Source organism: Oreochromis niloticus, linkage group LG3 (genome assembly GCF_001858045.2).
Source record: "Oreochromis niloticus isolate F11D_XX linkage group LG3, O_niloticus_UMD_NMBU, whole genome shotgun sequence".
Taxonomy (NCBI): domain Eukaryota; kingdom Metazoa; phylum Chordata; class Actinopteri; order Cichliformes; family Cichlidae; genus Oreochromis; species Oreochromis niloticus.
In genome coordinates, this window is record NC_031967.2 from 27,741,441 (window position 1) to 27,762,933 (window position 21,493).

The 21,493-nt window shown below is 39.8% G+C and overlaps 1 protein-coding gene across 1 annotated transcript in view; it reads left to right on the forward strand.

Annotated features, from left to right (window-relative positions):
• The first annotated feature begins 11,045 nt into the window (after positions 1 to 11,045).
• Positions 11,046 to 21,493, forward strand: part of si:cabz01007794.1 (mucin-5AC) — a 67,295-nt gene continuing 56,847 nt past the window's right edge. Inside the window, exons 1-11 of the mRNA XM_025904788.1 lie at positions 11,046 to 11,209; positions 12,598 to 13,024; positions 13,188 to 13,373; positions 13,499 to 13,594; positions 14,021 to 14,174; positions 14,324 to 14,547; positions 14,710 to 14,895; positions 15,021 to 15,116; positions 15,541 to 15,694; positions 15,844 to 16,025; positions 16,213 to 16,401. Of these exons, the coding sequence (XP_025760573.1) occupies positions 13,311 to 13,373; positions 13,499 to 13,594; positions 14,021 to 14,174; positions 14,324 to 14,547; positions 14,710 to 14,895; positions 15,021 to 15,116; positions 15,541 to 15,694; positions 15,844 to 16,025; positions 16,213 to 16,401 (1,344 nt within the window). The 5' untranslated portion in view covers positions 11,046 to 11,209; positions 12,598 to 13,024; positions 13,188 to 13,310. The remainder of the gene's footprint in view (positions 11,210 to 12,597; positions 13,025 to 13,187; positions 13,374 to 13,498; positions 13,595 to 14,020; positions 14,175 to 14,323; positions 14,548 to 14,709; positions 14,896 to 15,020; positions 15,117 to 15,540; positions 15,695 to 15,843; positions 16,026 to 16,212; positions 16,402 to 21,493) is intronic.

Here is a 21,493-nt window from a genome sequence, read left to right on the forward strand (position 1 = left end):
TAAAGTGCTTCACAGTTTAAATAAAATCCACACATAAGTGGATAAGTGCACATGTGAAAACATAGAAACACATAAACAGACACATAAGGAACCACATGGTCAGACATTCATTCTAACACACACATATACACCCAAGTATTTTCACTATGGCCAAAAATGATGGATATATGAGAGATTAAGGGAAACCTATGAAAATGAGTTTCCAGTAGTTGTCTAAAGCAAATAACAGAATCAGCTGACCTGGAAATACATGATCACTTCTGGCTTTAAACATCAGAGTAAGGGACAGTCAGGGGAACCTGGCTGGATGACTGGAGAGGTCAGCTGTAGTAATAAGGTCCTAGAAGCTCAGCTACATAAGCAAAGGACTGGAATAGGTGCAGGAATAGGTGTCATATGTGACCAGCCTTGCTACTGCAATCTGCACAAATCTGGAGTGAGCTATGGAGGTCTCTGAGATTTCTGAGGTGAAATAACCCAGACTGGGTGAGCTTTGAGATGTGAAACGTGCGTGAAATTGTGCCCACCTCATGGTAGCTTCCTTTTCCATGATGACAGTGTTGCAGTTTGGATCATATGGTAAAAAAAAAATGTTGTTAGCCCATCAGTTAGCGGAGGTGGACAGTTTCAGTTTCATATTACTCGCATAATCCAGCCCCGTGTCCCTTTCCTTACCTAAAAATATAGCACCAATATAACACTTTGATTAGCCTTCCAGCCACTGACATTTTGTGACATCTATACCAAATACAGCCTGTTTGGTTATTTTAATTAGCTTTATTTGATTGCAAAATGGAAAATCCAAGACTGGTAAAGTAGCAAAGCAGAAATATTGACCGTGCAATGACCAATAGGCAGTAATTGTAACAGCTTCCATTGTACAGTAGTGTGCAAAATTCTTGAGCATGTGTGTGTCGAGGTAGAGGCTAATGATATTTAATTTGAGCTGATGTAATGAGGTGTAGAAGCATAAGCCACATCCCACAGAAAAGTTAAAATTTTCTAAAAATAACCTTGCCATCAGAGTGTGTGCTCTTTTCGGAAAGTCCGACTAATACTTATTTGTATCCTGGGGACAAAGCTGGTGACGCAGACTGGTCATCAATCTTATGCAGACAGAGCATGACAGAAGAGCACAAACAAGCCTGATAATTATAACGTTATCTGTAAAACTTACAGACAACATCACGGAGAACTTAAGAATTAGAAAAGAGTCGCAGCTGCTTCATATCATTTTCAGTGGCCATGACTAATGTCGTACGGTGTGTATTTTATGGGTGTATGCCACTTTCCGAGTATCATGTGCACTGTGTAAATTTGCACTCTCGTACTTTGCATCAAAGCTTATTTGACCATCAAAACCTTACTGGAACAGTGGTGACAGTCGTGTGCAGATGCAGCAGGATGGCTACACCGTCACTGCCAGAAAACTGTAATGTTGCCTAGAAATGTAAAGACACACTGCAAGTGTGTCTACTTTGCACTGACACATTACTATGGAATGTGAGTGTTTAGAGGGCGTGAAACATGGACGCCAAACACGAAGTACAACATTTGAACAGCTATCATTCTGAAAGTAATGCATATGTCGACATTTGCTGATTTAAAGTAGAACCTTATCGTCACTTAACACACTCTCAAACATCATTCAACAAAGAACCTGCATGAAACACAGTTCTCTTAACCGTCAATTGACCGTAGATTTAGATGTGCACTTGTGATTTTTCGTTTGTCATAAGAAAAATATTTGGTGCATTGGTGTAGTAAAGATAAGGAAACCTGGGCAAGACGATAACATTTTTTACATTACATCTTTTGTTACATTGTAAAGTTCTGCAACGACCAGTTGTTAGCATCTAGAGTAGGAAGATTTGCTCTTGCACCTGCCTCAAATCAGACACTTAGGAATGGTCCTTTTCCTACTCTTTAGGTCACACACTCACGTTAATGCTTTAAAACCGGGCTTCTTGTCCAAACTGATGTTGAAAATTGAAGGAGAATTTCTTGTTAACTAATTTTTTTGCACGAAAAATAATTACAAATCATAACAAACCACATGACAACAATTCCTACAATACACAGTGGTGTGAAAAAGGGTGTCCCTCTCTTCCCAATTTCCTATGTTTTTTCTCTGTTTGTCACACTTATGTAGTGGCCCTGTGTGAAACAGTGATTTTCTCATAAACCGAATAAGCCATCTTTGCAGAGTTGCTGTAATTCAGCCTTGTGGGAGGGTTTTTGAGCATGCACTGCCTTTTTAAGATCATGCCACAGCATGTCAGTTGGATTCAGCAGGCCAATCACATTAGTTTTAGATTTTTTTCTCCCTTAATAATGAATACCTTCATTTAGAAACTGCATTTTGTTTTATTTCTATCATCTTTGTCTGATATTTACATTTGTTTGATGATCTGAAACGTGTGACAAACATATAAACAACAAAATTAGGAAATCAGGAAGGGGGCAAACATTTTTTCACAGCACTGTATGCCATAAATACAGGAAACAGTACAGCTATGGTAAACACAAACCTGACCTTTAAAAGTATTCTTGTTTAAAGTACAATGCAGATCATTCTGGCCTTTTAGTTGACAACAAAAGCTTTGTTGCTTGGTTGCTTAAATAGGAAGATTCCATCTTCTTTCATCAGTTAAGCACACGCTTCAAGGTAGTCAGTAGCACCACACACTCTTAACAATAACCCTGAGCAAAAGCAGTCTACAAGCATGAATTCTCACAAATTCTTCTGGCGCCTTAATGCAGATGTTATCAGCAGCTACTGGTCAAACCTGTTTGATGCTATAGCTGCCACCTGTTATTCGATCTATAGTTTCACTTCTATTTTTCCTGACCTCTGTCAGTTTCATGGACACATGAAGTAATGATAAGTCAAACTACTTTATGTTTTTGTACTAATTACTTTAAACACAACATGAAGCATAACTTTAAACATGGCTGAAGCAGTTTTAAATGTTCTGTTTAGACACTTTGTACATAGCAGCCTGTCAACAGTATTGGCTTGGCAAAGACAACAGTCTGGCCCACTCTGGAAAATTGGGAGGCCTCTGATTTTATTTTTACAACTCTTCATAATGACAAACACCTCAACTATTTACACATTTAGAACTACATTATAGTATAGCAGCATTGAAGGCTACATCCACATGTACATGGGTATTTTTGAAAACGCACATTTTTCTAAGCATCTGCACGTTTTGTCCACACGTAAAAACTCCTGACAAAAACTCTGTTTTTGCTTTTATGTGGACGAGTAAAACTAAGATTTAGTCACGCAACATCAAAGGTGTGCGCCTTTTTTGATGTGACGCTGTGCGCCACGTTGTTGTTTACATGAGATACATTTCTATAATGGCGGATACAGACAAAATATTGTTGCTGTTAATCTGACTATCTGCAGTTTTACACACTTACATATACAGACGCTGTTACTGTCCCTCCATTTAGAAAGACAAAGGCGTCAGAGTGAACGTCTCCATTCAGCAATTCAAGATGCTCTCACAGCCTAAATCCGTTGTCGTTTTGAATAAACTTAATTTAAAAAAAATAATAATTTATGCATGCTGTATGCTTTTTGTTCATTCTTAAGTTGTGAGTATACACCAGGCAAAATACTGTTTTTGGTCATTAACATTTGAAATGATGAAGGCACTTGAAAAGTAACACAAAATTAACTCCATTTCCAGAAAAACACAAAAACTTTTCATAAGTACTTAAGGTTTGCATAAAACCCTGTTTACTCTTTCCCACCCAGGCTTCTAGACTTCCAATTGGCCAACATTTCGACACGGCTAGGATTTGCCATGTTCTTGGCAACGTTTGACTGCATTTTTGGAGATAACATGTGGACGGAAATATTTTTCAAAACTGTACGTGTGGATGAAAATGGAAAATCTCAGTTTTCAAAAATACCCATGTACGTGTGGATGTCCATCCATCCATCCATCTTCATCCGCTTTATCCAAGGCCGGGTCGCGGGGGCAGCAGCCTAAGCAGAGAAGCCCAGACCTCCCTCTCCCCAGCCACCTCCTCCAGCTTATCCGGGGGAATACCAAGGCGTTCCCAGGCCAGCCGAGAGATATAATCTCTCCAGCGTGTCCTGGGTCTGCCCCGGGGCCTCCTCCCGGTGGGACATGCCCGGAACACCTCACCCAGGAGGCGCCCAGGAGGCATCCTTGTCAGATGCCCGAACCACCTCAACTGGCTCCTTTTGATGTGGAGGAGCAGCGGCTCTACTCTGAGCCCCTCCCGGATGGCCGAACTTCTCACCCTATCTCTAAGGGAGAGGCCAGCCACCCTTCGGAGGAAGCTCATTTCTGCCGCTTGTATCCGCGATCTCGTTCTTTCGGTCACTACCCACAGCTCGTGGCCATAGGTGAGGGTAGGGACGTAGATCGTGTGGATGTAGTCTTAATCAAGTAGAAAAAAAGAAAAAGAGGAAAAACAAAAGAAACACTCTGGAAACTGCATTAAAAAATATTAACATGTTTCAGGGATTAAATGTGTAATTACACTTTACACTGACAGAACAAGGAGTTTCACTAGTCCAGCCCACAAATGGCTCACAATGTAAAATGAGTTTGACATCCCTGTTGTAGAGGTTTCTTCTAATCTGGCATGGCATACTTAGCCTTACTTTGTAACAGTTAATTTACTGTAACAGTTAATATATTTATGTAACATGAAGTGTCCACCTCCTGCATAAATATTATTTTGTAACCCTAACCGAGGAATGATGAACTTTATTTTTGTTCAAACAGAAAAAATGACCATGTTTAAAGCTTTTATGGTAAAAGAAGCACTGGGAATACAGATATGGGGAAGTTTAGATATTCAGTCTTAGTTTCCTGTTGTCAGTGGCGATTATCATGCATGATAATGCTTGATTATCTCAGCAAGAAGTTCAACAAAACCATCAGTGACAAATGGAAGAATCACAACTGTTGCCAAGAAATGTAGAAAGAAACCTAAAGGTGCCATTACAGAAACTCTGAAGCCAGACTGCACGTTCAAGACAATTTATTTTAAAGTATGCATACAGAGCCATCAAAAAACCCTGTGAATGGAGGAAATAAACACTATTCATTAATTTCATAATACAGATAATACAGTTAAAGTCAAGCTCTTTAAAAAAAAGAAAAAAGCAATCACTAAGCGCTCCCAACATAACCTGAACTAAACTGTTTGCTAAAAAAATTAAGTCAAAGTTTTTCTTATGGGTTAGAACAACCCATCAAATCTCTCAATGCAACCAGGCCCCCACACAGTTCACTCGCACCTTGTAGAAGAGGTTACAAAGAACCCAGAACAACATCTAAAAGACGGCAGGCCTAAGTTGAGATCAGAATTCAGAGACTGGGCAAAATGACGTCCATGGCAGAGTTCAGGGAGTCCTGTCACATCTACAAAAAAACTAACACAGCATTTCATAAATCTACATGGTGGTGGTAGTGTAATGACCGGGGTTGTTTGCTGCTTCAGAACGACTTACCAAAATTGTTTGAATTCTGTTTTCTACCTGAAAATCCTGGAGAATGTCCAGTCATCAGTTCGTGCCCTAAAATTTGTTTGATGAGCTGAAACATTTTTTTTTTCTCTGTTTGGAAATCTTGAATAATTGTGGAATTTATGTGTTATTTATGCTTCACTTTCTTTCTTTTTTTAATGCTCCAATTTGAATGACGACAGCTCCGAAACCTTTCTTACGTCTTATGTTCCATAAACAAACACTGTCATTGTCAGCATGGATGTGGTGACGTTTTTTGTCTTCTCGTTAACTAACAGAATAGAGTAGAATAGCCCTGTATTGTCATTGTACATTTACAACAAATGTAATGCTGAATGACATCTGACAAGAACTAATCCAAAGCCAGGCTGTTTGAAGATGAAATTCACTCTACTTTTTTTTTACTCTTCTGCGGGGTGGTTCAGTGAAAAATAAAATAGTTCAAGAACAAGGTGTGTACTGTCTGGGAGGTTAGAAATGAAACTGGGGCAATTCATAAGCGACTAAAGGTCTGTTTCACAGCTAACAACCCTCAAAACAAAGTAGTTCTACCAAGGATGAAGAAAGAATAAATTTGTAGGATTGACATTGAAAATAATTTGTTAGTAAATAGATAACCTTGTTCAGTACTTTAATTTAATGTGCTTACATTTATTCTAACTTTTTTTTAGATTTGTAGATTTTCTCCTACCTATTACTTCATTCTCTCATCTTTAAAAGAATTTCAGAAATGTGCTGTGAATGTTTTGTTGAACTAAAGGAAAACGTACAACATTTTTGTGGTTTTGTTTTGCGTCAATGGACAGCAGGTTTGCCCAGTTTTGCAAAACACCAGGTTTGTTTGTTAGAATGTCCTCTGCTCTAACAAAAACAGGTAGATTACATTGGATAGAGGAAGATACATAGAGGGTATGCCTGCGTGTTAAATGCAACCTACAAAGCATCTTGCACAGTTGCAATGAGTATGGTGAAGTGCTTTTCAAGATTTCCTTCAGTTTCCTTTGTGGCAGGTCAAGCACTAGATTCTGTAAAGCTGTTTTATGATACTATATTTGCTGCTTGAAAACTCAACACATGGTGCCATCAAGTGCCTTGAGGCAATTGTTGCTGTAATTTGCCTTTACTGGAATAAGAATTAAAAATGAATTAAAGTATTATTGCAGTTGAACAAACAGAAGAAGCGATAAACTGTTACAAACAAACCCTGTTTTCCCAGTCAGGCCACAATCCAGAGCCATGGTCACACAATAAAGTTGTTCAGTAAAGTTTTGATTGAGCAACATGTGCTTTGTAAGTCTGAATAGTCTGCTGACAAGTTCAGAAATGCCGTATGTGTTAAACACATACTTAGACCAACCAAAACCAGTTCATGAATGAGTCTTTTTATTTTTCTGTTGCTGTGAAACCAGAAAAATGAATTTACAACCGAAATGTCAATAAAAAAGAAAGAAGCAAAAAACATTCATCATTTATCGATCACCTCAACCGAAAAACCAGCTCACTCTGAACGTCCACATGTTTCATACTAACATTTTTTTGTTTGTAGTATGCACTATATCGCCAAAGGTATTCCATTCACTTCTACAGCCACATGTGTATACAATCAAGCACTTAGGCCGGCAGACTGCTAATACAAACATTTGTGAAAGAATCCGTCGCTATCAGGAGTACGACCACACTGCAATCAGTGAATTGCAGCGTGGGACCGTGATGGGATTCCTGCTGTGCAACAAAAACAATGCAAAATGTTGAATGCAGTGGTGTATAGCACTTTGTCACTAGACTTGAGAGGTAAACCTTGTGGAAAGCCTTCTAAGAAGAGCTGAAGCTGTTACAGCGGCAAGAGCTGGGCTGACATAATATAAAATAATTAAGACTAAGATGTCACTCAAGTTCATATGCATGTATATTGATTATTGCACTGTAGAGGCTGGTGAGAAACAGTAACTCGTTTCAGCCTGGGTATTTCTCGAAATACCACACGAAATGACAATAAACTTCTTTTTGAAGTCTTCTTGAACTTGAGCTCTTGACCTTATATACTTTTGACACTGTAGTGCATTTATATACAGACATATCAAATGTTAAAAGCAAACAAAACAAAAACCCAGTTCCACAGGTTATGAAAGCAAACAGGTTACCCTGGGAACCATTCAAGCTGTCAGCTGACATTAGCATCTTCTGAGCCTTCAGCCTAAGCTGTAATTTACACCTTGAAAATACCGGTTGCTCTTTGCTAGTAATGTGGGAACATAGAACCAAAACCCTCAGATGGCTGCACATGTACGAAATGCCTCGACATGTGACAAATTAGGGCAATCATTCACAAACAAAGAAACACAAAAACCAAAAAGCCTTGGTTAATAGCTATTTGGTTAATATGCTCTGTCAGACCTTTGCTGTAGCTGGTCTTCAGTTTGTTTCTGGGCCACTTTGTTTTCAGTTTTGCTCTGTTGAGTTGAGACCAGGTGACTTACTTGGCCATTGAAAAATATTTTAATTTCTTTTCCTTGGGAAACTGTTAAGTTGCTTTTGCAATATTCTTTGAGTTATTATCCTTATGTTCATTAAAGGTTTGTCAGATTAGTTTTGCAGCATTTTATTCAATCAAGCAGAGAGTACAGCCACGTAAACCTCACATTACAATCTGCTGCTTCTATCAGCAGTCACATCATAAATAAACACTAGTGACCTGGTTCCACTGGTAGCCATAATGGCGCCTCCACCATGTCTGACAGATAATGCGATGTGCTTCAGCTCGTTAGCTGCTTCTCACCTTCTTTATATTTATGGTATAATCACTCTGGTACAAGTTAACCTTTGTTCATCTGCTTGATGAAATCTGTTTTTATCTTCTCTTCAACAGCGTGAGCTAATGCTGCATGACGTGTGGCAAACGTCCACAGTCAGACAGGCTGTTTGAACATCAAGGAAATTCCGTCTACGTATTTGTACTCTTCAAGGGAGTGGCCATCGAAGAGGAAAATAGTTCTAAAACAAGATATGTATTGTTTTTACTGTTTGGTTGGAAAATGCAGTAATTGATAAGCAACCAAAGGTCTATGTCACAGGTAACAACCCTCAAAATGAAGTAGTTCTATCAAAAATGAAGGAAAAATAAAGTTAATAGTTTTGACTGGCCAAGTTAAAGACCTGACCTTTGTCTAAATAAACTAAAAGGACCTGAGGCAGGTAATTCAGGAAACACACCAACATTCTATAGATTATTAAGTTCTGAACAGTAGAAATTAGAAAATAACCACAATTGAAAGGACTCAGAAACCAAGGTTATCAGAGATCACAAAATAAACAAGGGTTTTATTTTATTAAGGTCAAACTAACAACAACTAGAACTCAAAACAATGTCCAATCTGAAGACACATTCCTTCCCGGGAAAACTAAAAGGGAAGAATCGAGCTACCACCACCACATCGGTGCACACCTTTCGCGAAACACATTATGTGGACACCCTCCCAACACAAAAATCCTGCAGAGGAAGAGAACAGAGTTAACTACATACAGGAAGCACCACTGCTGTAACATAAGTTTGTTTATATATTTAGCAAGCTTTTGTCCTCCGCCTAATTATGGCCCCCTTCACTTGCATCCTGTTGGACCTCATATTAAATTATCCAGTTAAAAGCTATAAAATAAAAGATGAAAATCTGGAATTGACTCCAGGTGTGGTTTTTTTTCTTTATGGAATAACAAGGAAACAGATCTTTCCTGGCCAGGAAAATGCATGTCAGCCAAATGCCCGAATACCTTTTGAAAATGTGTCGAAAAACAGCTGTAACTACTCAATTACCACATTATTTTCCTTACATCCCTTGATTTAAACCTCAAAGTCTGCACTTCAGTCACATACTGAAGTGCAGACTTTGAGGTTAATCTGCTGATGTCATGTACTGGCTAACCAAGGTAATCTTTACTCCATTGCAATTCTTATGATGCCCTGCACACCACAAGGGTATAACATCTGTGATGTGATGGAGGTGGGATCGCAAGTTCGATTCCCACCCGGTATCCAGTGAAGATCCTGGCTAGAGCCCCCATGCTAAAAACCAGCCCTGGAATGGTGCGGCTACGTCTGCAGCCTGTCCGCAGTTCAGGACACAAGCATTTCCCTACATGTTCACTATATGTTGTACTGTGTATGTGACAAATAAAATTTGCTTCAAATGAAATTTGTATTGTGTTAATGTGACATTGACAGTATTTAATTGTTTACAAAATTTACATTTCTGTTCTTTCACTGAGAACATTCTGACCGATTCACTACAGATAAATCTGCACCCACCTGATCCCAAAAAACCCAGGGAAGCATATGACCAGTTTCATATGCAGTAACTCAACCAGCACGACCAGTTTTGCATATTAAAAGCATGACGAAGAAATAACTTCACGGCACTGACCCTGATTAATGCCAACCATATACACTGACTGACGGGTAAGAGTTCCACCCTCATTCTTTCTCGGAAATTCTGAACTGGAAGTTAAGTAGCAGCAATGAAGATTTGATCTGCAATTGCAAAAACCTTGAAGCACCAAAAAAAAACGTAAGTGAACACAGATATCAGAATTTTAGTGTCTGTGTACTTAAACACAATAAGGGAAAAGGAAACAGTGTATTTCAAAGAGCTGTTTTCATAATAAAGTTTAAAAAATCGAACAGATTATTTATTAGTTAATAGTAACAAAGCGTTTAGTAGACATCCAAAAATTCTATTACAGTCAATACACTACACAATAAACAGAATAACATAAAGATCATATCCACAGGAAGAAACTACCCTGCTAAAAAAAAAAATGAAAGGAACATTTTGAAAGCACACAGATCATATGGACGATGGTGTCCTGATGGATCTCCTCCCAGATCTGGACCTTGATCTTCAGTCAAATCTTTAAAGTGGCCTTCTACTCAGGAGGACACTTATAACCCACTTCAGACAATGGAACATATTACATTTACACAAATGGCCACGAGGAACAAACCGAGCTTTGTGCCTTGTGGCCATTTGTTGAGAGGTGCCTTGTGCCTTAGAGGCAGATCAATTTTCTTTAACGTTTCTGAATCAGTCAGTAGTATTATTTTGATATTTGAAAAAAAAAAGCCCAGTCAGTTCAGTCAAATTTCTCCACGTATGTATAAACCTGAATGCCTTTGTGAGCTGTTCAATCATTATTTCTTTCTTGTACATTTTCAGAGTTAATAAAAAGATTTGGTAATTAGTCTCATTGCTGTTGGATGTGAGTACACGTTAAAGATTGAAGTAGATCCCCTGTTTTTACTGCAATATCCATGTAGGTTGCATGCATTGTCAAGGAAGTGGTGCATTTAGAAACAAAACTCTCTAAAACAAAGAGGTGGAAAGACAAAATTCAGGTTTGTTTCAACATGACACACCCTTAAACCTTATTCCTCACCCCACCCTGATTACTAGTGATGGCAGAGTTTCACATGTAATGCTCTTGTAATGCTGGTCATTTTCTCCCCTCCCCTCTGCTTATTTAACAGTGACAGAAAGTGAACAGGTGTCAGTTGTTCATCTGGAAGCCACTGGGTACATCAGAAGCGGTCCAAGCCCGACCTGAGACTAAAACTACGTTGACAAAATCTGAGGAACGATATATCTTTAATTCAATTTGTACCATTATTTGCACTGGAGATAAGAAAACTTACAGGTAGGCAAAAACAATACATATGCAACATCATATCAGTTTTTAAATTAGTTTTTTCTGTTGAAAACCTGTTTAAGTTTGTTATTCACTGTCAAATTGTGTTTTGTCAAGAGTAGTAACTGATAACTGTAAGAATGAATAAATTAGGATTGCAATTAGTTTTAAATACTATTTCATTAAATATAAAACAGTATAACCTAAATAACTTTTTTAGAGTCTGGGGTACCTTTGTTATAAACTGAAAGACTGTTGGGCTTACTTTCTGATGAAAATATATTAATCATTAAAAAACAAAAATGAATTTATTACTTTAATTATTTGAATCTTTAATTGCATTTATGGCACTCTTATGTCAGCTGCCATTTTAGTTTGATTGTTTTTCTTATTTATTTGAGCAACTTTTCTTGTGATATTTGGTGGTGGGATTTATTAGCGTTTTATTTTGTGGTTTAATGTTCTGCTTTCTTGTAATTTAATTCCATATTTGTATCATCTGAAAAAACAAATGATGTTTTCTTGCTGCACTAGTTCTAGAGCCTGTACTGTAAGTGCTACTGATTATTTTGTAAAAAGTCCTCAGCGTCGCTATATAAGCCAGTATTCCCTATGTTATGTTTGAATGATATAAACAGATGAAGTGTGTTAACCTTAAATGTCAAAAGAAAAGAAAATACGTTGATTTTTAAGCATTATAATTCCAAACTAAACAACTCACCTTCTGCTTGTTTAGCTTTGATGTGTACACTGATGCTTGCACTGACCTCATTGCTAAGGAAAATGTAAAATGTGAGTCAGAGTGCACTCTGGTGGACAAAGAATATGATGAAAACACACACACACACACACGCAAAGAGTAGCTGTAGTAACAGTAAATGTTTTGGTGCATGCTCAATCATCCAGGTAAGTAAATCTCCAAAAGTTGATTCTGTACGTAGCGTTTTTCAGTGAAAGGGGAAAGACCATCTCTGAATCGTACGTAAGGGTACGTCTTTCGCCATCTTACAATGCTGTGATTGCAGCCATTCCCCAACTCTCTCTGAATGGTACTCATGGCCATTGATCAGTGGGCTTTGATCAGTGGACATGAGAATTTGCATAATTAAAATTAAGGAACTGACCTCCCAGCCCATTGTTCCTTCAGTGGGCTGGTTTCAGTCATTATGCAAATATGCTGTTTATAAGGTGGGGGAAACCTGCAGTCAGCTGAGACTGAAGAAGTCACTTGGATGAGTGATGAAACGTTTCTCCCTCTGAAAACGCTACGTCCAGATGACCAGAATCAACTTTTGGAGAACAGTAAATGTTATTAAATACAGTGCTGTAATAAACTTCATTTCACTTACAGTTAATAGTTAGAGGTTACTCAAACTCTGTTATTCCCTCTTTTTTAGGCATGGACAGCAAACTAGTCCTCACTCTCATGTTTGTGACGCTGACTGGGTGTTTCATGGGCACTTATGCTCAAACCACTACAGTGGCATCCACAATCAGTGTGACTCCAGTTCCAACAACCATCACAAATGCTACCAGCAACACCCCCACCACCACCACCACCACCACCACAGCACCATCCAGCAACACCCCCACCACCACCAACACCAGCACCACAGCACCATCCAGCAACACCCCCACCACCACCAACACCAGCACCACAGCACCATCCAGCAACACCCCACCACCACCAACACCAACACCACAGCACCATCCAGCAACACCCCCACCACCACCAACGCCAGCACCACAGCACCACCCAACACGACTGCAGCTCCAACAACACCTGCCCCACTGGTGCCTGACACTAATGTGACAACTCTTAATGTGAGTAATGTAGAAAAAATAAAAATAAATAAAATAATTAGTTAATTACTAAAGCAGAAGACTGAAGAAATCAATATTAGGGGACAATAAAGTGGCATTGATCAGTACCTATTAACATATACACTGCCACATTCACTAACATGGATCTTATTTATTCTTGCAGGCCTCTATTACTAGAACTGAATGTGGCAGGAAACAGCTGTGTGCAGCTCAGCCTCGTGACTGTGACCCCTCCAGCGGGGGATGTTTCTTCCTTGGTGCCCAAAGGCTTGGAGGTCAAAATTTTATGTTTGACCTTGCAGGAGAATCAGACGGCTACATTGCTGCCACCCTGTCACGTAACACACAGGTATGTCAAATTTGATCATTTCAGCACAAATGAAAATGCAGTGAAGTTTAACACTGGCACAATTTTATATTTTGTTAGAACTCATCTTCTAGAGAAGTAACACTTACATTTTTTTTTCACCACAGGGAGTCAATGACACAACCTACATCTGTGCAAATAACAATGGTGTAGTCAAATTCTTCAGTGCTCTTCTGAACAACGGCAAGCTGACTCTCACAACGGTCAGTTCTACTAGAAGTTAACCTTTTTCTTATTTGATTGGCATTTTAAAAAAAAAGAAATATTTACAACATTTGTCCTATTTGGTTTACACAAAGGACTAAATAATAAACTTCCCCAATTTTCTTTTCTTTGTGTCATTGGTTTGATAAATGATCATTCTGCCTATCTGCCTTATTCTACCTAAAGATCTTGTGTTGCCTTCACCTGTGTTTAACTGTAACAATGAAACACTTATTATCCTAATTACAACCAAACACTGTAAATTCTGTGAGTGCGTTCTGTGGTTGTAATTAAGTTTAAGTACTTACATCTTCTGAGTCTTCAGCTCAATATCAAGGCAAATGTTAATTAAACTATGACCATGAACATCAGTTAGAATAATGCGAATGAAAACTCTTTTTGTTGTGATCTGTTTTCTTCTGCAGCTTAAAGTCAACACTGTGAGGGGCAAAGTCAGTGGAAAGAAAATCCAGTGTCAGTTTGCTGCCACAGTACCAGACTCTACTAGCACCACAACTAGAGCAGACACAAGCACTACAAGTTTCTCAGTGTCAGTCTCCAATGGAACTTACAATGCCAGTAAGCTAACACATCAACATCACATCAATTGCCCTTTCAACAGACCACTGACACCCAACATTACAGACACTATCACAGACGATATATCAATATGTTGTCATGCACTTTAAACACATCAGTGATCTTTTTGTCTCTGGTTGTTCTTTCAGGTTCCGAGGATCTGGGGAGCCCTACTGCCAAGATAACAACTGGTGTGGTAGACCTGGCAAATGTTAATTCCACCACCACCACCACAGCACCATCCAATACGACTGCAGCACCATCCAACACGACTGCAGCACCATCCAACACCACCACAGCACCACCCAACACGACTGCAGCTCCAACAACACCTGCCCCACTAGTGCCTGACACTAATGTGACAACTCTTAATGTGAGTAATGTAGAAAAAATAAAAATAAATAAAATAATTATTTAATTACTAAAGCAGAAGACTGAGGAAATCAATATCAGGGGTAATAAAATAGCATTGATCAGTACCTATTAACATATACACTGCCCCATTCACTAACATGGATCTTATTTATTCTTGCAGGCCTCTATTACTAGAACTGAATGTGGCAGGAAACAGCTGTGTGCAGCTCAGCCCCGTGACTGTGACCCCTCAAACGGGACATGTTTCTTCCTTGGTGCCCAAGCGCTTGGAGGTCAAAATTTTATGTTTGACCTTGCAGGAGAATCAGACGGCTACATTGCTGCCACGCTGTCACGTAACACACAGGTATGTCAAATTTGATCATTTCAGCACAAATGAAAATGCAGTGAAGTTTAACACTGGCACAATTTTATATTTTGTTAGAACTCATCTTCTAGAGAAGTAACACTTACATTTTTTTTTCACCACAGGGAGTCAATGACACAACCTACATCTGTGCAAATAACAATGGTGTAGTCAAATTCTTCAGTGCTCTTCTGAACAACGGCAAGCTGACTCTCACAACGGTCAGTTCTACTAGAAGTTAACCTGTTTGTTATTTGATTGGCATTTTAAAAAAAAAAATCTTTACAACATTGACATTAGTTCTATTTGGTTTACACAAAGGACTAAACAATAAACTTGCCCAATTTTCTTTTCTTTGTGCCATTAGTTTGATAAATGGTCATTCTGCCTATCTCCCTAATTATCTTGTGTCGCCCTCACCTGTATTTAACTGTAACAATAAAATACTGATTATCCTAATTACAAAGAAACACTGTAAATTCTGTAAGTGCGTTCTGTGGTTGTATTTAAGTTTATTTAAGTACTTACACCTTCTGAGTCTTCAGCTCAATATCAAGGCAAATATTAATTAAACTATGACCATGAACATCAGTTAGAATAATGTGAATGAAAACTCTTTTTGTTGTGATCTGTTTTCTTCTGCAGCTTAAAGTCAACACTGTGAGGGGCAAAGTCAGTGGAAAGAAAATCCAGTGTCAGTTTGCTGCCACAGTACCAGACTCTAATAGCACCACAACTAGAGCAGAGACAAGCACTACAAGTTTCTCAGTGTCAGTCTCCAATGGAACTTACAATGCCAGTAAGCTAACACATCAACATCACATCAATTGCCCTTTCAACAGACCACTGACACCCAATATTACAGACACTATCACAGACGATATATCAATATGTTGTCATGCACTTTAAACACATCAGTGATCTTTTTGTCTATGGTTGTTCTTTCAGCTTCCGAGGATCTGGGAAGCCCTACTGCCCAAATAAGAACTGGTGTGGTAGACCTGGCAAATGTTAATGCCACCACCGACAATCAGATTAATGCCACCACCACCACAGCACCATCCAACACGACTGCAGCCCCAACAACACCTGCCCCACTGGTGCCTGACAGTACTGTGACAACTCTTAATGTGAGTAATGTAGAGAAAAATTAAAACAAATAAAAATCATTTACAAAAATTAACAAAATAACTAGTTAATTACTAAAGCAGAAGACTGAAGAAATCAGTATCAGGGGACAATAAAATAGCATTGATCAGTACCTATTAACATATACACTGCCCCACTTTCTAACATGAATCTTATTTATCCTTGCAGACTTCTCTTACTAAAGATAATTGTAGCAAGACACAGCTGTGTGTTTCTCAGCCCTCTGGCTGCGACCCCTCCAGTGGGACATGTTTCTTCCTTGGTGCCCAACAGCTGGGAGGTCAAAATTTTAGGTTTTCACTCGCAGGACAATCAGACGGCTACGTTGCTCTCACCCTGTCACGTAACACTACACCGGTATGTCAAAGTTGATCCTTTTAGCACAGATGAAAATACAGAAAAGTTTAACATTTAACATTTACAATTTCGGGCTTTTCACCACAGGGAACCAATGACACAACCTACATCTGCGCAAATAACAACAGTGTAGTCAAATACATAAGTGCTCTTCTCAACAACGGCAAGCTGACTCGCACAACGGTGAGTTCTACTAGCAGACTTTTGAAAAACACTTTAGCAATACTTTTTTTTAGAGTTGGAGTGTTTGACAAATGCTCATTCTGCCTATCACTGCTTATGCCCTTGTGTTGCCATCACTTGCATTGAAATTAAATGATGAAGAAATTATTATCCCAGTCACAACCAAACTCTTCTCTTTGTGATCTGTTTTCTTCTGCAGCTTAATGTCAACAATGTGAAGGGCAAAGTCAATGGAAAGAACATCCAGTGTCAATTTGATGCCACAATACCAGACTCTTCTAGCACCACAACTAGAGCAGCCACAAGCACTACAAGTTTTTCAGTGTCAGTCTCCAATGGAACTTACAATGCCAGTAAGCTAACACATCAACATAACATGATTTGCAGCTTTAACAGACCTCTTTTATTGATGGTTACACAGACCATCACTGACAATATATTCATATGATGTTATGCAATTTAAACACATCAGTGATATTTTTTTCTCTGCTTGTTCTTTCAGCTTCCGATGATCTGGGGAGCCCTACTGCCCAAATAAGAACTAATGTGGTAGACCTGAGTAATGTTACTGCTGCCATCAACAATTTGATTACCAATGCGGCTAATGCAGTTACAATCCAGCAATCAATGATACAAGGTAAGAGTGCCAGATACGTTTTCAACTTTCTTTTGTTTTAATACTTACCTGAGACTAGAACATGTGCTTCAAACATGAAACATGTAGAGTACTTAATACTTATTGTTCTGTTCTTCCTTCCTCACCTCTAGTTTTGCTGATCACTGTGGCCATCCTGAGTCTGAGCTGGCTATAAGGAAACTGAAACCTGCCCTATATTAACAGATTAAAACTTCCCTATCCAACCATGCAACTCTGTTTAAACTCACAGGTTTACTATCAACAGTATGTCCCAGACTGCTATGATTAATTTTGTGTGAAAGGGTCACATTACAAATCAGAAGGACTGGTGGAGGGCAATCACTTTCATGAAGCTTTTTTTTGACTGCTTTTACAAGCAGTTAGAGATTTTGTTGGAATCTTTTGTAGAACTCTTTAAAACGGTGTGGTAAGATGGGGCACAACTGAATTATTAAGAGTAAACGAACACATAGTTTGAATTAAGTGAACCACAATCACGGCTTTTACCAGTGTGTGTAATTTATGCACATTTTGTGTAAAGGGTCTGGTACCCTTTAAACCCACATTTTTATTGCTAAGCAAAAACATTTGGTGAGTTTATGGTTACTTTGATTATTAAACTGATAAACTGTGTAAAAAGAAACTGCTGGTAAATTTATCAAGACATTTTGTCAAAGAGCTGAAGAACCAAGAGGCTTTTGTTAACCATTGTTTGCCTTTGTCTACCCTTAGAACACCAAAAGCAAAATTCATTTGCTGATGATGACAATGATGCCAGCAAATGGCAGAGGTGCATTTAAAGAAAATTATGTTCTGATAATATATTTCTATTATATGTTGTTGATATGAATGTTGGTTGTTCAGCAGTGCCTTTACGATGATGCCTTCAGTGGCTGATGTTCACATGTGTTGCTTGCTTTTTAGCAGCTGTTCACAAATAATGCTATATTTGGTACTACTGAAAATGCTTGTGTAATAATTTTGTATGACATGTTTATAAATAAATATTTATCAATAAATTATTTTGTGTGTTTTCTGATGACTCTTACTAGATTTACTTAAAACTACAATATTTTTACTACATGCACTTTCCATTATAAGATGTTACAGTGCAGTTGTTTCTTGCTGTATATTAATGAGTCAGCCAGATTAATCACTGCCCAGAGCTTGTGACCATAAGGATACGAATGCTTATCAAAATGTGAAGTGACACCTTCACTATCAAGCTCAGATCTCTCTTTACTAAAACAGAGCAGCACAGCATCCACATCAGTGTCAAGAGCCTGAGATCCTCAACATATTCTAGAAATTGGCACCCAACCTGGAGCAGATGAAAACCATGACTTTGAACTTGAAGATGTTAATTCTTATGCCAACACTCACCCAGGAAAACCCCCAGTGCGAGTTAGAGATCACGGTCTGATGAAGCCAGGAGAAAAACATCATCTGCAAAGTGCAGAATCGAGATCCTGAGACCACCACCTTGAATGCAACTAAAAATTCTGTCCATAAATATAATGAACAAAATCTGTGACAAAGGTCAGCTGTGTAGTCCAACAGCAAACAAGCTAAGAACTAAACACATAAAACCAGTAGCTATAGCTCACAATTCACCCTATGCAATGTTCAAGACCTGCTAGTATGCCATGAAAGTAACAAATAATACTACATCCCTGTCTGTGATTCAAGAGCAACACAGATTTATTCAAAATGAACAAACAATCAACAAAAATAAGAAGCAGCCAGGACAACATGAAATTAAGAAGATGAAGAAATGGTAGGCAAAACCATACTCCATTAAGGCATAACATTAGGAACACTGACAGTTGAAGTGAATTACACTGATTCTCTCTTCATCATGGCACCTGTTAGTGGGTAAATATATTTTTTATATTTTTTTTTGTGTTTTTTTTTTAAATATTTTATCTTGTGTCCAAGCATCTAAGTGTTAGATACCAAAAAAAAAAATAACCATACACCTTGTGTCATCAGTTTGATTGATGAATAGAATAGAATAGAATAGCATGCATCTCCTACTCAGTGTAAACATGCTGGGGGGGGGGGGTACAGTTCTGCAGCACTATATACATATGGACAGTATAACATAGGGAAAAATATATATATATATATATATATACATATATATATATATATATATATAATGTACAAATATACAAGCCGTTTTTAAAAAAAAGTAATATGTAATAAATAGTGTTATGTATATACAGTTGAGTTATTGCACATAGAATTGGTATTGCACAGTGGTGGTTCATAGAGTTATCGGTGCATGTGTGAGTTCAGGGTGGTTATCGCTTTGGGGAAGAAACTGTTTTAGAGTCTGTGGGTTTTTGTGCTGATGCACCTGTAGCGCTTCCCTGAGGGAAGCAGGCTGAACATGTTGAAGCCAGGGTGGGAGCTGTCCTTGATAATGTTTGCTGCTCTGCTGAGGCAGCGGGAAGAATAAATGTCCATCAGGGAGGGGAGAGGGCAGCCGATGATCTTTTGTGCTGTCTTGACCACACTCTGAAGCCTCACTCTATCCGCCTTGGTGCAGCTGCCGTACCATGCCGTGATGCAGTAGGTAGGTTAGCAGGCTCTCAATGGACGAGCGGTAGAAGGTCAGCAGCAGGTTGGAGTTCAGCTTGTACTTCCTGAGGCCGCTGTTGGGCCTTCTTCACGACCGCTGAGATGTTGTCTGTCCAGGAGATGTCAGCAGAGATGAGGACACCAAGGAACCGGAAGGTGTGGACCCTCTCCACACACTCCCCGTTGATGTAAAGGGGGGCTAAGTCAGTGCTGTGCCTCCTGAAGTCAACAATGAGCTCTTTGGTTTTCTTAGTGTTCAGTGCCAGGTTGTTTTCTGAACACCATGCTGCCAGCTTCAGGACTTCCTCTCTGTAGTCTGCCTCATCTCCCTTTGAGATGAGTCCGACTACAGTGGTGTCATCAGCAAACTTGATGATGAGAGTGTTGTTGTGGGTCGAACTGCAGTCGTGGGTGTAGAGAGAATACAGGAGGGGGCTCAGCACACAGCCCTGTGGGGAGCCGGTGCTCAGTGTGCGAGTGGAGGAGAGATGAGGGCCGAGTCTTACAGTCTGGGGCCGGTTTGTGAGAAAGTCTTTTATCCAGGCACATGTGAGAGGAGGGAGGCCAAGAGTGACCAGTTTGGTGATGAGGATGTCCGGGATGATTGTATTAAAGGCTGAGCTATAGTCCACAAAGAGCATTCGGACGTAGCTCTGCCGCTGCTCTAGGTGACTCAGCACAGCGTGGAGGGCTGTGGCAATGGCGTCTTCTGTGGATCTGTTTTCCCGGTATGCAAACTGGTGGGGGTCGAATTCTGGGGGGAGGTAATCCTTGATGTGCTGAAGGACTAGTCTCTCAAAGCATTTCATGATTACCGGTGTGAGGGCCACAGGGCGGTAATCATTCAGGCTGGAGATGGGAGACTTCTTCGGCACTGGGATGATTGTGGCTGATTTTAGACAGGATGGGATGGCTGCCTGATCCAGTGAGAGGTTGAAGAGTCTGGTGAAGATGAGGGTGAGCTGGTGTGCGCATGCTCTTAGTACCTTGCCAGGTACTCCGTCTGGACCGGCCGCCTTCCTGGGGTTCACTGCTAGGAGCACACGTCTGACATCGTGCTCCGTTACAGTGAGTGGAGCGGTGCAGGAACCAGGTGAGGGTGAGGATGAGGATGGGAGCAGGGCTGAGGCAGATGGGTGCTGCTGTTGTGGTGTTTCAAAGCGGGCGAAGAAGCTGTTTATTTCCTCTGCCAGCTGCACACTCAGGTTTTCTGTTTTCGCAGTGCTGCCTCTGTGGTTGATGATGTCTTGCATTCCCTGCCACACCTCCCGTGTGTTGTTGCTGGACAGGTGGGACTCGATGTTCCTTTTGTGGTCTGACTTGGCTTTTTTAATCCCCCTTTTCAGGTCAGCTCGAGCAGCCCTGTACAGAGCTCTGTCACCTGACCTGAAGGCGGCATCACGGGCTTTGAGGAGTGAGCGGACCTGGCTGGTCATCCAGGGTTTTTGGTTTGGGAAAACCCGAATGCTTTTGTCCACTGTCACATATGCAGTACAGAACTTGATGTAGTCCAGTACTGATCCTGTGAAAGTTTCTAGGCCCTGGTGTTCAAATATGTCCCAGTCTGTCTCTGTGAAGCAGTCCTGTAGTTTGGACTAAGCATTTTCCGGCCAGGTTGTAACAGTCTTTGTGGTGGGCCTGGCACTGCGCCTGAGGGGGGTGTAGGCTGGAGGGAGCAGGAGGGAG